Source organism: Phalacrocorax carbo, chromosome 2 (genome assembly GCF_963921805.1).
Source record: "Phalacrocorax carbo chromosome 2, bPhaCar2.1, whole genome shotgun sequence".
NCBI lineage: Eukaryota > Metazoa > Chordata > Aves > Suliformes > Phalacrocoracidae > Phalacrocorax > Phalacrocorax carbo.
In genome coordinates this window covers 27,285,492-27,301,667 of record NC_087514.1, presented here as the reverse complement: position 1 = coordinate 27,301,667, position 16,176 = coordinate 27,285,492, and the positions used below count along the sequence as shown (strand labels likewise).

The 16,176-nt window shown below is 38.3% G+C and overlaps 1 protein-coding gene across 5 annotated transcripts in view; it reads right to left on the bottom strand.

Annotated features, from left to right (window-relative positions):
- Positions 1–16,176, bottom strand: part of TRIQK (triple QxxK/R motif containing) — a 63,398-nt gene that overhangs the window by 14,375 nt on the left and 32,847 nt on the right. For all 5 annotated transcript variants that reach the window (XM_064442424.1, XM_064442421.1, XM_064442423.1 and 2 more), the window contains one exon: positions 751–836. In XM_064442424.1, coding sequence (XP_064298494.1) covers positions 751–836 — 86 coding nt within the window. The remainder of the gene's footprint in view (positions 1–750; positions 837–16,176) is intronic.

The following is a 16,176-nucleotide window of genomic DNA, read 5'->3' as shown; positions in this document are numbered from 1 at the left end:
TAAGCTAACTGTACACCAATTTGATTCAAAAATATGTTTGAGGGAAAAATACCAGATGCAACTTAAATAAACAACGTACATTCAGATAAATCCCATTTTGATGGCACACTGGGTAGTAGAGAGCACAAAATATTCCTAATTGTCCTCCTTGCTCCTATTCACAGCCGTGATCAAATAGTCAATATTATACTTCATACCTGCCTGAAAAAGGGACATTTCAGAAAAAAAGTTCACTACCTTTCCATGTGTTTTGCCGTTAGTTAAGCCTTCTTTTTCCGAGTCAGAGGCAGTACACAAGGGTGTTGAGAGAAGATAATAATGCTCAGAATTTACAATACTTAACAAACCCACTCTTTAAATTACTCCTGGGTATAAGATAGGAAGAGGAAGAAGGAAGATGTTTATTGTAATTTTTATATCTACATGAAATCATTAAAGCATTTGTTCTGTGTGTAGAGAGGCTCCCTGAAAAGATCAATTTTCTAACCATACAGTACTTTATTGACCTTAAAGTAAGTATGCATCATAACAAGGACATGGACTACTTAAAATCTTTTAGCATTTCAACTATTCTAGTTATTTTAGGGTTAAGTAAAAGCAATCCCTCATAAATATTTTAGATTCTGGCATTCCATTTAGATTTTGAAGTGTCATAATATCTCTCAGAAATCAATATTCACACAGTACATCTATGGGGAAAAGAAACAACATATACACAAAGGTGGTATAAGCTATCAAAAAGATCTCTACCTTTACGCCTAGTGCAGTTTTCTTGGCCTCTGCTTTTAATCTTGTAGCTCTTAACATAGGCCTGGTTTTCTTATAATCTTGTTTTCCTAAAGTAGAAAAGTACATTTAATGAAAATTATGCAAAAAGAAGATAAAGAATGTTTGCAGTTACTTCAGTTGAAAAGTCAGATCTAACATTTTTAAAACATCCCACAGTCCAGCACTTTAAGCAGGAGGTACTCTATAACACAGGAGCCTGACGCAGGGAACAACTGTCCTTAACACAGACAATGACAGCAACAAGCAAGAGGTGACAAATCAGCGCAGACGTATTACTCCAGAGAGACATCAAAATACACGTACGGACAGCCATCCACTAGTACAATGATTATTAAATTGTTCAGTAAGCATCAGACAGCAAATAAGTAGATTAAAGGTGGATGACGTTTTTGCCTCACATTTCAATCAAACCAAAATTTTCATTACAATTTTTGTTGATTAGTCATCTCTAATGCATATATAAATGTGTAATACAAGACATTGTGGTGAGTGTAAATGTTTCATCATTCTGCACCGGAACACTATTTGCAAGTAGCAGAACTGAGAGACATGAAAGTCAGTCCAAGTAAGCGCTAATAAAACCATTGCTTCACACCATCTGCTTGTAGAAACATGTTACACAAAATCTCCTGTAAGTGTCTTATATGGACTTTTTAAAAGTTACAGGGACTACCCCTTGCAGTCACAGAGTGCTGCCAAGTGCTTGGTTACTTTGAGTCCATATGAACTGAGTTCAGAGGAGGGCATGCAAGTATTTAGAAATTGTATAAATCATTTATCTCAACTTGATAATAAAGCATAAAACGCTTATCTCAGGGATATTTTTGCTATCTGAAGGGCCCGTTACTGCTGTATTATGTACTATTGACCACAGCTTCTTTAAGTCAACAGAAGTAAGGTACAAATACAGCCACAAAAGGAGAAGAAGGAAAAGAGGAATCTCTGAAGAAACTGCTCAGAGGGGTAGAGTCTCAGGACAGCTGCTTTGGCTTCTCAAAAAAGTCCTTTCCATTTTTCCCCTAACGTGTACATGCCTTTTTGTCTTTTTTTGCCTTTTTCCAAAGCTGAGCTACAATGCTTAAAGCTGAAATCTTTGGCCATTTTTTACCACTATTTTTACCTAGTTTTACATTTAGCTGTCATCACTGTTACATTAAAATAATGTAACCTTTTCTCTAAAACTGTGTCCAGTAGTTTTCTGCATGCAACACTCCCATTTGCTCAACCAGATGTGGTCTTACATTCATAACCAGTAGTGCAAGCTTCTCATTTTATGGTCACCTTCAAAACTGGGATATTATAGTGCAGTGGTGAAATTCTGAAACGTGAACTGGAAGAGAAAGGTCTTCTCCAGTGATACACTGGATTCATGGAAACACACCTCTACCTTTGTCCACTCTTTCTATCACTCTGCTCATATGCAATACAGACCTCCTCTCTGTAGCATATTGTGGTTGCTGAACTCGCATTTCAGATGTGCTTTCATTGTATAATCTCTCCTCAACCCTAGGGATTATGCATTGTGAAGGTCTCCGTATTACCCTTTGGTCAGATATTATTCATAAAAGACCTGAAATAACTTAGAAAATACTAAGAGACAAAAGGAAAAACCAACTGAAACCATGTCTATTGGAAAATAAACCAAAAATCCCACATACATCCATGGAACCTTCTTAGAGGAGAGAGTGAAGAAAAGATGACTATTTATGTCTGATGCTCCACTATCTTAATCCAGTTGATGCATCTCATTTGCAGGACAGGACCATTGCACCATTATTTTTCAGAAGTCAATGATATCCAATAATAGGATGCATCAGGAGTACAGTAATTTTTTTGAACAGTTAGGGAAAGAATTCTGTGAACCACCAAAATGGCTAAGTCATGAGATGAAGCCAGCCAGAAAGAGAATGTGTTTCTTCTCCCTAAAGTACTGTAGTCTACTTTTGCTATGAAATAGTTAAAGGGCTGTCAGAATTTCCATTAAAAATTGCAGGAGTTTGTAACTCATAAAAATTCACTCCAGGCCAAAATTTGGCAGACATGTACCCCAGCCTTGAATTTTTTTGTTTGTTTGTTGGGAGCCAACTTTCAATAAAGTGATGCAGCTGTTCTTACTCGTGAACAAACTATAGAAATTTATCCATCTGAGATGTTTTAAGCATGACAGATACCTTTGTTTAGAAGTATATGACTGACAAGGACTAAGTTCAATTTCAGTTCTCATAATTCAGGTTTGCTGCTCTCCTGTCTGTGGTAAATAAAGCAGGATAGTCAGAGGTTTCCCTTCCGGTGATGCAATGGCATTAGATAATGAAAACTAGAAAGCTTTGTAAGGCCAGTAAGACACGGGAAACAGTCAGCAACTGAAACCCACCTCCCTTTCCTCCCATTTCCCCGTCTCCCTCTTGCTCTCCAGGGCTCAACTGCGAAGGTGACACGAGCAGGGGTAAACATTGCACAGGAGACCCAGCCTATGAACTAGATCTATCGGTAGGACCCAGTCTATTCCTAGAAAAGGAAAAGCTTATTGGTGTTCTTTCCCACAGTTTCAAGCACTCTGGTACTATTTATTCCAGTATTGTGGCTATGGCTAAGACTGGATTCTACTTATCTAGAGAATACTTCCAGATTTATATTAAATCTGATATGAACAACTAACCCCCCATATATAACAAATAGGCTATTTTAATAATGACTCCAGAGCTGGTAGTTCTCCAAATCTATGCACCTGCCATTAATTTACCACTCTCCTTGCTAAATGCGATAGCCAAAAGGAAAAAAAGAAAAAAATATATGGTAGGGAAACAGTCTGAGTCCGCCAAGTGCAAAAGTTTAGAAAGGGCATCTGTGGAGTCTTCTGTAATGAAAACCAGATTCAGCAATTGTACTAAAAGACTCTCAAAGCATCTGAACTTTCTGAGGCCTTGGGAAAGACATCTGCACTACAGGACTATAAAGAACTATGAAACGCAAAGCCCCTACCACGTGAACACTGATCACTACCACCTGGAAAACAAGCAGAAATAAATAATACAGGCTCCCTATGTCCTTTTGGGTCTGCAAATTCAACCAGTTGGAATATGTACATTCACACTCCCAATGTCTTCTAGTTTTATCTCACTTTTCCTGCAAGCTTTCTTGTATATTTGTCTGTCAGAGTCATCAGCTTAAGCTGTTTCTTCTTCCCAGGAACAGACCGTCAAAGCCAGTTAAGACGGACTCATCAGACAAAGCCCCATTTGTCTGCTTTACCCAATGTCTATTCAAGACGGACACTGAGTTTTCCTGAGGGAATGTAGGAAGGCAAGAAGAACAAGCCAAAAAGAACTGGAAAACTTCCAGCCCAAATTTTGTATTACTTAAGCAAAATCCTTTCCTCTTCTACTTCTCATTATAGTTATAAAATCTTCATCTCATCTCTTCTTTCAAACTCCACTGTCGGCTTTCCTTAACATTTTTTTATAACTATTCCAATTTTCCTTTATTTTTTTACAAATTTGCCACTTCTTTCTTTACAGCTTTTCCCAAGTCCATCACTTTCTTTCCATTTTTAAGGCCCAAGATCTAGACCACGATAAGGCAACTTTTCTTACTGACTACAGCCATCATCTCCCTGCTTGCCTTGCCTCCTGCCAGTCCCTCCCAAGACCAGGTGCAAAGACCATCCACCTTTCCACTTCAGTGCCTGAAGTTGCCTTTGACCTTTGGAAGCTCTCCAGACCTCACCTTTCACCCTGCCCCTTCCTTCCATCCTTCTTGCACAATTTTTGCTGCTCCTTTGGTGGCAGAGTGACCTCAGCAGCAGCTGAACTGAGTCGTGCCCTGTTTACAGACCCTGTTTTGAAAACTTTCCACAGGTAGAAATGAAGACAATTTCACTAGCCCTAGAATTAGCAAAGGGTGACGGTAAAGGTGAAATATAGGTACTTTTTGAGCTACTAAACACAGCTGTATTGTGAGAAATGCCAAAGTGCCTCCCTTGGAGTGAATATTAGGGATTCATACAATATGCAACACGAGTTTGTTTCTCCTCGTGTAACTAGGATTAAAAATCTACAGGGTTCACAAGAATTTTTGTGACTTATCTCTACTCACTAGGGAAATTGAGATCCCATATATCTTCTATTGAATAATTTTAATAACAGATTAGAGACAACCTGATCTGGTATATTCAGTGTTCTTTTTAACTGAACCTCCAGCGACACCAGGATTACTGAATAACTTAAACTAAATAATACATATGAACTAGACAAGTTCATTAAGTTCTGGGTGACCATTTTTTTTTCCATCTAAAGAAATACTGTGCCATTACCAGGTAGCATGCATAACATTGTACTTTTGCATACATACCAACCTCTGTTATACACGTAACTGAGACGCGCTGAGCCCTATATTTAAGAAAACTGACTACATTTAAGATTGTGTTTAAAGGTGCTGTAGTTTAAGATACAACCTGAACAAATCTATAGAATAACTTCATGAGAAAACAAAATTGATTCCCAACACTTCTAGATATTTACGCTTTCATTCTAACAATAGCTCATTACTGGAATTGAATAACAGACTGAAGACTGCCTCTCTGCTTTTCAATTCATCAGGCTTTACCAGAAACAGGACTGCATCTTTGGTCTTTGTTGATGCTGCTGTCCAATCTTATTATCATATGAATATCTAGTTATTGTTTTATAAATGTTCACATTTCAGGAGCTCCCGGATTTCTTTTCTCTCAATAGACTTTACAATATCCACCTTCATTATCATCATGTGGCAGCATTGCTCTTTGCCTGCATTTGCTACTTTAAAAATTAATGCACTGCTATTTTCTGAATACTGTACTGCATAAGCTGCTTATGAGTACATTATGCTATCAAGCAAGCACATGCAGAAAAGCTTCCTAAACTGTTATTCTTTCAATGAAAATACAGCTGGTTCTGCTTCAAAGGCACTTCTTTTCACCTGCAAATGGACTTGCTCCTACACTTATTCCTTAATTCATTGTCTTTTATTTGTGTCTGCAAATCTTTAATTGCCTTTAATTAGAAAAAAGTAAATTCAGTGCTTTAATCTTGCAAATACATTCAATCATAATTCTGTCTGGGATGAATACCAAGTTCTATTCACTGACTGATCTTTATAACAAAGGTATATAAATTTATTGTCCGTTTATATAGACCACACCAATTAAGCCACAATGGAAAAGCAAATAGATAAGAGTCAAAATATTTGAAATGAGAAATGTACAATCTAAATTTAATTACTCAGACAAATTATTTGAGGATGAGTTATTTACAGCATGCCAAAAAACCTGACAGATAGTAAAATTCGCTAATCAACACTACAGATTTAAAATTCCTTTCAACACTCTCACTATAATTCATAACAACCAACAAACTGCTGTCCCAAATCTTTCTGTGCTGGTGTTATAGTCATAATCAAAACATCAGTAAGACATTTTCCATACAGTAATAATCCATTTCATACATTGAAGTATTGTTTAAGTTGTAATAAAACTACAACTACTGGGTAAATTTTAGTTACCATCAGTAGTTTAACTAAAGTGAATTAACGTAACTGATGCTGAAACCTAAAATAAAATGTATACATAGCTAGTTAGAAACTAGAGACAGGCTGTGGCAAGCTTTACTGTCAAACTGGAAGTCTGAAATCACACACCTAGTTAAGCTGAAATCAATGTTCTTATTACGATTATTGGTCTGAATTAGCAAAGGTTCCAGGATCCTTCCCACAAAATCCTACAGAACAAACACAGAACAAGAAAATGGTCCTCTGGTCTTTTTAGGGTTTCCACAGTCTGACTTCGAGCATCCCCTCCTTTTCCCATCTGTAACAGGGGGAAGGGAAAAGTTAGATCTCACTGGCAGGGGCAAAGTTCCAAAATAGAGGAAGGCTCAGTCACACTATCCTCCACAACCTCTTTCTGTGCGAGACATCGAAGGCCGCAGCCATTGCACCTAACCTCGGTGTGAGGTGACTGTTTGTTTACGTCTCTCTTTACTTCCCATAGAGAGACTTCTCCAAAGAGTGACAGCAGTCTAGGATATCCTAAAGTGCTCTCTGGCAGCGCCTACTTTACTGTTATCAACAACAGAGAGAGCCTAGGGTTGTTCAGCACCCAAGTCAGATGAGTTGGTTTCACCTCTAAGGTTAAGCAGAATGAATCTGAACCGAGGAAACTAGATCTAAAGAACAAGTGGAGAAGGAGAATCGTTTTCCTACATGATTTTATCTGGACTCTCGGATATTTGTGGACATGGGCAAATTACCTTTGAAGTAATTATCTTTAAGTATTACTAGCACTATAGGGAGAGCATCACAGAGCCATGAAGGGACTGTAAAATGCATCTAAATATCACAGCCTAGCTGGTGGTTCCCAGCAAATTCCACCCTTGCTCAGCTATGCCGTGGCAGTTCCCAAGCCAGTTAGCTATTTCTGTACTACAGAGCCACTAGTGTGAATACATACCATAATTATCACACTGCTTCTTCAGAACCGTTCCTGTGTGCCAGCTATGGTCCCTGGCACTTTAAGCTACAGACTCATAGGACAGTTTAAGTTAGAACAGGTTTCTGGAGGTCGTCTGGTCCAACCCTCCGCTCACGACAGAGCCAACTTCTAAACTGGATCCAACCTGAAAGTTAGCTTCAGTTGCTCATGGAACTAGTCTAGCTGAGCTTGTCTAGCTGAGTTTTGAGTATTTCCAAAGGCGGAGATTCCACAACCTCTCTGAGCAAACTTTTCCAACATTTGACCATCCTTCTGGTAAAAACATTTTTGTCCTACCTAATTGGAACTTCCATGTTCTAACTTGCCTCTTGTCCTACCATTGTGTACCTTTGAGAAAAGTTAGGCTTTGCCCTGTCTGTAGTCTCCTCTTAAATATTTATAGACAGCAACAACATCTCAGCTGAGCCCTCTCTTCTTAAAGCTGAACAAACCAGTTCTCTCAGCCTCTCCTTGTACATCCTCTGTTCTAGACAGTCATCTTGGCCCTTCACTAGACTCACTCTGGTATGTCCATGTCCTTCTAGTTTTCTTGGAGATACGCATGGCATTTGCCTTTTTCCAGTCATCAGGGAACAATTCCTCGGGACCAGCTAAATGGCTGACGGCACAGGGAGAATTTGGCCATGGAATCATGTTGTCTGAAATACCTTAATGTAAATGTAGTAATGTAAAGTGCACCAAAGGAATTCAGTAGGGTCCATAAACATCAAGCCAATGGACTAAAAAGTTCAAATCAGTTTGTACTTTCAACAATTCCATAACTTTACAGTAGTTTGTTTTTTAATAGGAGGGAATATATATTTTTTTCCTACATGCCCTGGGACTCCTCAAAACTGGGCTCTATCATCTTATGCACAGTGGAAGAATTTTTTCTTCAAGTGCCTGTGTTAATGCCAGGAAGTTACATGTCTGGCATGGGGAAAGCAGTGTTTTCTCAAGTGCGTTGTAACATCACGCAGAGCCATAAAGGGACATAGGCACCTAGCTTCTAAGTTGCGTGTACAGAAGTATATGATTACATATCTTTGAGAGATTTTAAACCAGTCACTGTATATTCACTGAGAAACAGAATTTCAGACCAGTGAAACTCAGCTTACACATGTCTTAAACATGCATGCCTCAGCTATAACAGTATAACTCTGAAACTAGAAGTAACTATTTAATTAGGATGTTAGAGGAACCTCAGAGAAACAAAATTCCAAAGGAATTCTAGGCCTAACCTCAGTTAAAATCAGACAGCAGATCACACACCAGTAACAGTGTTATAATCTACTTTTGAGAATTGGCACCAGAAATCTAGCTCAAGTATACAGAAACAAGACCAAGTTCTCAAGCAGTTATTACTAGGTTTTGTGCTCTTAGTGTCACACAGATGCAGTCAGTGACCATTCTTTTCCTGAGAAGCAGAGGTAAGATTTTCTTATTTTAATTGCTGTGATTCCAAATGGAGTTTTTGGAGTCCTAGGTTAACAGAAACATTTTGATATGTCTTATACGTACTCAAGAGTATGTCTGTACGCAGAAAAGGCATGAAAACCCCCCACAGCCTCTCTCTTTTTTATTCAGGTTTAATGGCAGCTCAAATCACTGACCATTTTTCAATCTTGAGAGACGGAACAGCTTGACACTAATAATACATTTGCAAAGGACACATCATCATTTAACACAACATTAAGTGCTCAGGGACAACTTTTTACTGTAGACACAATGTGCTCTGAGCACAGGGTTGACATTTAATGCTACAAAGATAATCCAACCAGTCATTCATGAGGGGTAAATTAATTTTCAAGCAACTATATTTCAGCTTTAAGCCAACAAGAAGGATGCATTAAAATGAATAAGTTCCTTTTATGCTGCATGTAAGATTAAAAACAACCCTAAATATAAAGCATCCTTAAGTGTACCAAAATTTACCCATTTAGTTATTGCTATCTTTCTGTGATTCCAAAACAGAAGTATAGTAATATGTTAAATATAATATTCTGACTGGAAACAGATTCCCTTAGAAAATCCCTCAGAATTTGCTGTGAGTTGCCATGAAAAGCAGCATTTCATTAAAGAAATGCTTTACATCTAAAATTTGTATTAGGCATACGTTGATTATAATGAGTAACTAGGAAAGTATTTAAATTAGCACCTTTTTTGATACTTTTAAGGAGTATTTAAAAAAATCTATACAAGCAATTAAGAAATGAAATTCAGAAAACTGATTATCAATAATGTACAAAACAAAAAATAACATCAACACTTCAAATCAGCTAATTAGTCAGGTAATTTCATTGTTTTCAATACCTGTAGAATATACTCAAGTAACTGCAAGACCATAAGAAAAGATCTGAAGAATAGCACTAAAAATTTTGATGCTTACTAGATACTATTTGACGGGCAGTCCTTTTTCATGCCTTTCAATGCTAAATCATCTTTTACAATCTTTTGCTCAGGCCCAATGCTTATGGCCATTAAAAAGTAATAGCTCCACGTAAAAGGAATAACTTCAACACTCATAATGGCAGTTCTTCAATTAACATTTCCAACAATCTCTTTAACGTTTCCTACTCAAATCGACAACTATGAAAACATTAAATACCTTTCTTGAAAAAAATTAACACAATTAATTTGAAACAGATCACTGGGTGGGTGTTTCGCTTCTTTTCTTCTCCACGTACATAATATATACATGCATTAATGTGCATATGTAGCACATTTTTGAGCACATTTTTAGACATTTTTATTATTTTGCTATGAAACAACTACTAGCAGTTGCACTTTCATATAAACAACCATGTTTTAGTATAAATTCCAAAAATGAGAAAAGCAAAACAAAAATACTACTGCTTAGGAGTTAAGTACACACCATTAATGCAATTAAAAGCCATATTTTTATGAAACATTTGATTAGATTATTTTTGGACAATGGAGACTATCGTACTATTTCTTTGGTGATGAGAAGTGTGAAAAAGGCAGCGTAACGTGTGGTAAGATGGACACACAGCACACAAAGAGTCTTTATGCCTTCCTGAGACAGACGGCACCCAGCTCCAATTTGGCTTACACTGATTTTATTAACTTTGTTGGCTGCAAATAGAGGAAAATGTGATATACTCCAAAAGAAGTGGAAACAGACTTATGGTCAGAACTTTCTAGGAAGATGGAGGTAGCGTGCAGTGCCATTGCCCCAGAGCTCCGCAAGCCCTAAGCATGCTCTTCTGGTCTTTGCCATTTCCATCCCTAGAGGCCTCAGACTTTTTTCAATATATCCTGTTTGAAGGTGTACTCATAGCTCACTTCATAGGGGAGAAAGCGGGCCAGGAGTGGATCCACCAGACAGAAGTTAAGGAGCAAAGACAAGAGAAGGAGAGGTGATTACATTGTTGTCACAGATCCCAACCCGGAGGACACATCCAGGAACCATGTTCCACACAGGGACTACAGAGTCAGAGAAGAACAGGTCCTTAAAAATGGAGATGGCACAGCCTCACTACCTTTCTCCCAGCACTTCACTAGGTTTGGCATGAAGTTTCCTCATGTCCAATATCTAACTCAAATCTCCCTTATCGACATCTTAGCACATTACTTTTTGTCATATCCACCACTGACTTGGAGGACAGTTGATTTATTCCTTTCTTCTTTGCAAGGCTTTTATATATTCAATGACTGCCATTACATCTCTCAAGCCTTTTGCTCTCCAGACGGAACCAGTCCTTCAGTCTTTGCTTTCTGGGCTCCTCTTGCTCTCCTCTGGAGTATTTTCTGACCTTAGTACAAAATTGAATACAGTACTTCATCTGAGGCCTTATTGGTATCTTTTATGTTTACACTCCTTACACATTCAATCACAGTCTGCCTGTGACTTTGCTCACTGTTACAAACCCTTTCCCCAAAATTATTGCCTAAGCATTTCCTACCCATATTCAGTCTTCAGTTCATTTTTATACCAAAGTTAAGAATCTTGTCCTTTTCCCTGTTGGATTATATTCTATGTTTCCAAGATATTTCATTGATTTCTCAAATTTAGTTTGAATTTTAATCTTAAACTCTCATGTCTCTACTGCCTCCCATACTGGTATGATTTGCAAACTGAATTCTTTATCCCACTTGCAATTAAAATATTGGGTCCAAGACAGACCACTATGGATCCCTCATTACACCTTTACAAACAGACAATAAACCATTAATAACTACCGAGAACAGCTTTCATACCAATTTGGTACCCATCTTGCAGTAGCTTCATATTCATGCCTCTCTAGTTTGTTTACCAGAATACATTGTCAAAAAGCCTTGACAAGGTCAAGGCATATGGCACCTCTTCCTCATCCCCATTGATAAGGTTTGCTACTCTGTCAGAGAAGAAAACTGAATTGATTTGATAAATCATGTTGGCTGTTGCTTACCTTGTTGGTGTACTGTAGGTGCGTACAAGATGATACCTGTCCCTGTCCTGAAGAGCTTACTGTGAAGGATGAGGAAGCTGCATTCAATAAGTTATGAATATTATATGTCCCATCTGTTTGCTTGTTATTGTGATGTTGGCTTTATAATTACTAGAGGTTAGCTCCAATAAAAGCTAGCCTGTGTTTAGGCAGGAAGGTAGAAAAATACTACTAATAGTTCTCCACTGAGAGCACTTAAAGACAATAAAGGAAAATATAGAGACTGATGACCAGGTCATCCAATTCAGTTGCCCACAATAAAGCATATCCATGTAACAGATGTTCCACAAAACATCTTCTCTGTTCTTAACCTCATAACTGCATAGACAGAAATTTCTCCCATTGTCTTACACAAATTACTTTCTTTTGACCTTAAACAGAACACGAAAAGCGAGGTCACAGAAGAAGTGGGACTGTGGCACCACATGGACCTGGTGTCAGCCCTTCTCCCTCCTGCACCCCTGCTCCTCCACAGGCACCCTCCCAGGAGACACAGACCTCCCTAACCAAACCTGACCAGCTGTTCTGCTGTGGGACTTTGCTTAGAGGAGGGATGGGGACAGCTAGGCCAGGAAGGGAAGGACACAACCTGTCATCCACAGCTTCCTCTTGTCTAGCTGGAACAGCAAGGTCCTGGGGGTGGCACAGAAAACCAGAGCAACTCAGGGGATGGACAAGGCCATATGAAACACAGTACAGGACTTCTACTGCAGATACTACATTGTATCTAACAGTTTCACAGTTTTCTGTTCTCACACACAATAGGAAGGCAGTATTTGAATGGTATCAGTACATCACCCAGCATTAAATCATATATCTGATTTTATGAAAAACAAAAAAAGCCTTGTGGCAAACAAAGAACAATGACAAAGTTGCGTGATGAGCCAGGGACAGAGCTTCAGAGACAGTGCAGCTCAGGAGAAGCTAGGGTCACTTCTCTCTAATGCCTGCCTTGTTGAGCTGAAAGCCCTTTTAACATTAGCCTGTGCCCTTGCTGCCAAGTTTAAAAACATTCTTTGCTTCAGATTGACTCACCGTTAATTCACCACTGGTCACAACTTGCTAAAGAAAAGCTTCCCAAGTCTGAACCAAAGGCTGGACTGGAGCTAGAACTTGTGGGTGACAGGCTAAATTTAAGGATTTAGTCCAAGTATGGGATTCATGGTGTTCACCTAGGAGCAGAGAAGCTGCAAGAGCTGAGGGGGACACCGTATATACAATCGCAGCCACATCACACCCCAAGGACAGCAGCACAGCCTGGAAAGGGAAAGAGTGGCAGAAGGAACAAAAGACATCTGAGTGAAGAGACTTGCATGAGGTCAGGCACCAGTAGAAAGGCACAGCCGTGATCCTGAATGCCTTAACTCCTGATCCAGTGTCTTATCCAGTGGATAATGCTTTTCTCAGAATTGAAAATAAATTGGATGCTGTCTGCCAAGATGCAGTAATTCTGTACTAGTAAGTCATATCATTCTGGACCAGCTGTATATTACAAGACCATCCCAAAATACAAGTTGTAATTTATTAATTCTGCCTAAGTAAAAGGTTTCCAGTAATACTGTCAGCATTTGCAGTTCTCACTTCAATGAAGCATATTGCAAAGGATGCTTTGTCAGACCTATATATCACTGTCACTCCAGGAGTCAATGCACTGACAGTCTTAGCAGAGGTGGATATCACAGGATACTGTGAAAGTGATTATGTAAGATGGAAAAGCAGGTTTTTGGAGTCTCACTCCAGCAATACAGAAATCAGAGGCTTTTAATGGAATTAGTGGAGAAGGGAACATCTCTTGTACACATCACCGTTATCCCTTGGGATCCTAACATTACTAGTGAGGAATAATCTCTCCAACTCACTCATAATTTTAGCACTCCTAAGAACTACATATCTTCAGTTCGCCCATAATTTAAACTTCTTTCCTTCAACAGAAATACCACCTGACAGGTCTTAACTAAAAGTGAATGACAGCAATAGCAGCTTACTTAAAAGTGTAAAGGAAATGCATATTTATGAGCACCCAGAGTAATGGTTTATGGACCTCAGAACTAAAGGTGTAATCATGTCTTGAAGGCATTTTAGGAGACACAATTTTACCGTCAAAAGACAAACTGGGCTACAGCCAGTGATGAGACCCGTGTTTCTGTAAGATAATAGGATAGCGGAGCTAACTTTAATATTTATCTTTGTTTTTCCAGACAAACTACAGCTTTTTCTTTTCCCTTTCTGAAGGCTCATAGAAAAGGGACGTGTGTATGCATGTAGTGTATTAAAACATGTAAAATAATGGCATCTTACTCCTGACTTCAGGCATAGACTTGCTGCCTTACAGGTGAATGTCTGGTATTCACAAATACTGCAATCTCCGCTACATAACAAAGACTAGCCAGGCTTTACTTCACACCTTCTCTTTAGGCATATAAATTTGTCAAGTAACTCAAATGCTGTATTTTTCCAATCACTTTGCCATCAGAGTGATGGTAATGAGTTTCTGAGACCTTTTGATTTTATTTCAGTGCTCTGTTGATGTTTCAATGAATAAAGTCAGTCGGTTTCAGTAACAGTCTTATTTTGAACAATAAGTTACAGATTTTGAACAATAAATTATAAGCAATTTAAATAGCGAAAGACATGTATTAGGGCAATTTATTCAAAGAAACAAGGATTGCTCCCAGCATATTTCTTTTCCAAAACTTTATTCCATAGGATGGTCTTTTAAGTACGCTACCTCTTGTAGGAAACATATGAAAGCTGGAGAGACTGCTGAGGAAAATAGTCTACCATCTGGAAAACTATTCAATTAGAGCAGATAAAGCATGGAACTGTTTTCTATTTCTGAATCTTCCATAAAATTATTCTATGACCTTCCTTGGGAAATCTTTTTTCCTTGCAAGACTTTGGTATTCATCAAAACCTCTGAGATCCTTGTCTAATGGTGCAAAAGAAGTGAAAAACACTCATAAGTGTTATCTACTAGAGATGATTCTCTGATGGCCTATATTAATTTCTTTTTAAAGATTTTAAAATTAAATTTACAAATATAATGAGAAACAATTTTAAAAAGCACCTGAAAAGTAACTGAATCTACTACTGACCCTTAAAGTCAATTTCTTGTTCATTAAAAATGCATGTTAAGTATTTATAACCCATGCACAAACTAATTTCAGTTTCTGGAATTCAAAGCACACAAAATTAAACAGAACTAAACAGAAAACTAACTTTTAGCTATGCCTGTTTCCTCACAAACTGTTAATGTTAGCACTGCTCTGATCACAAAGGTCCTATGTAACCCAACACCCATTCTGTCTTCCCTTGCTGAAGTAACCCCTCTGTGCGGGTCACCTAGTGTGGTCTAGCATGCGATACAGGACACGGAACTTCAGCCATGCACCATTAGGCGACCAGTGACTCAGTCCTAGTTCAAGTGCATCTCCAGAGGGAAAGTCCTGATCTGCAGCATCAGCAGAGAAAATCCCCCACCTCCCGTGGCGGTGGGATCCCAACAGACAGGGCAGGCATTGCTCGGGACAGATGAGGGAGGGTATTTGTAAACTACTTGAATAGTTCTCTATTAACATTTCTTGCTCCGATTGATTCCATTCTCTAACATACCAGAAAGGACACATTTATTATACATAGCATGCAGAGTGAAAAACAGTCAATGCATTTCTTTTTCAGAGTCATTTTTCAGTTCCTCACAACCTAGAGGTTTGTCTCACATTTGGAGTGCATTGTTCTTCTGAATGTCTCATTTTGTAGACAGATAGATAGAGAAACAAAGAACAAAATAAAAAGCCACACGCCCTCCCTATGGCTTGTTTTCCCATAGTTCATTTCCTCAAAAGAGACACAACTTCACTTTCAGTAGCAATGCAGTCCTTATGACAGACATGCTTTTCCTAGATCCAAGAAAAAGATCTGATTATGTCAAGTTCTAAGAATTCAGCAAAGGGATTTTGCATACACAGAATAGAGCACACTAAATTATTGAAACAAAATTACTGCAAATAACATTTGAGTGAAACATGCATGAAATGAAGATATACATTAAGTTAGTTCTTTTGGTGCAAAATCCAAAGGTGTGGCGGAAATACAATGCTAATTTAATGCTCATTTTCTAATCGTAATTTTTTTTCCTTACAATAAAAGGGGTACAGAGTGTGGCAGATGGACTCACTGACAGCTCACTCCATGGTGTGCTAGTGCTTTATTTTTTATTGTTTTTCTCCAGAGAAATATCATAGGAAAAAATTTTAGGTACCCACCTGTGTTTTTAATACAGCTACAGATACTAGCAAGTTCAAAGACAGGCCTTGAAAAGTCAAGGAATAAATATAAAGTTGTCTGCTCCTAGCATATATACCAGAATACAGAACTTTATGATTTTTTATCATTTTATGATAATGTATGCTGCTCAGAAGCCCCTTACTC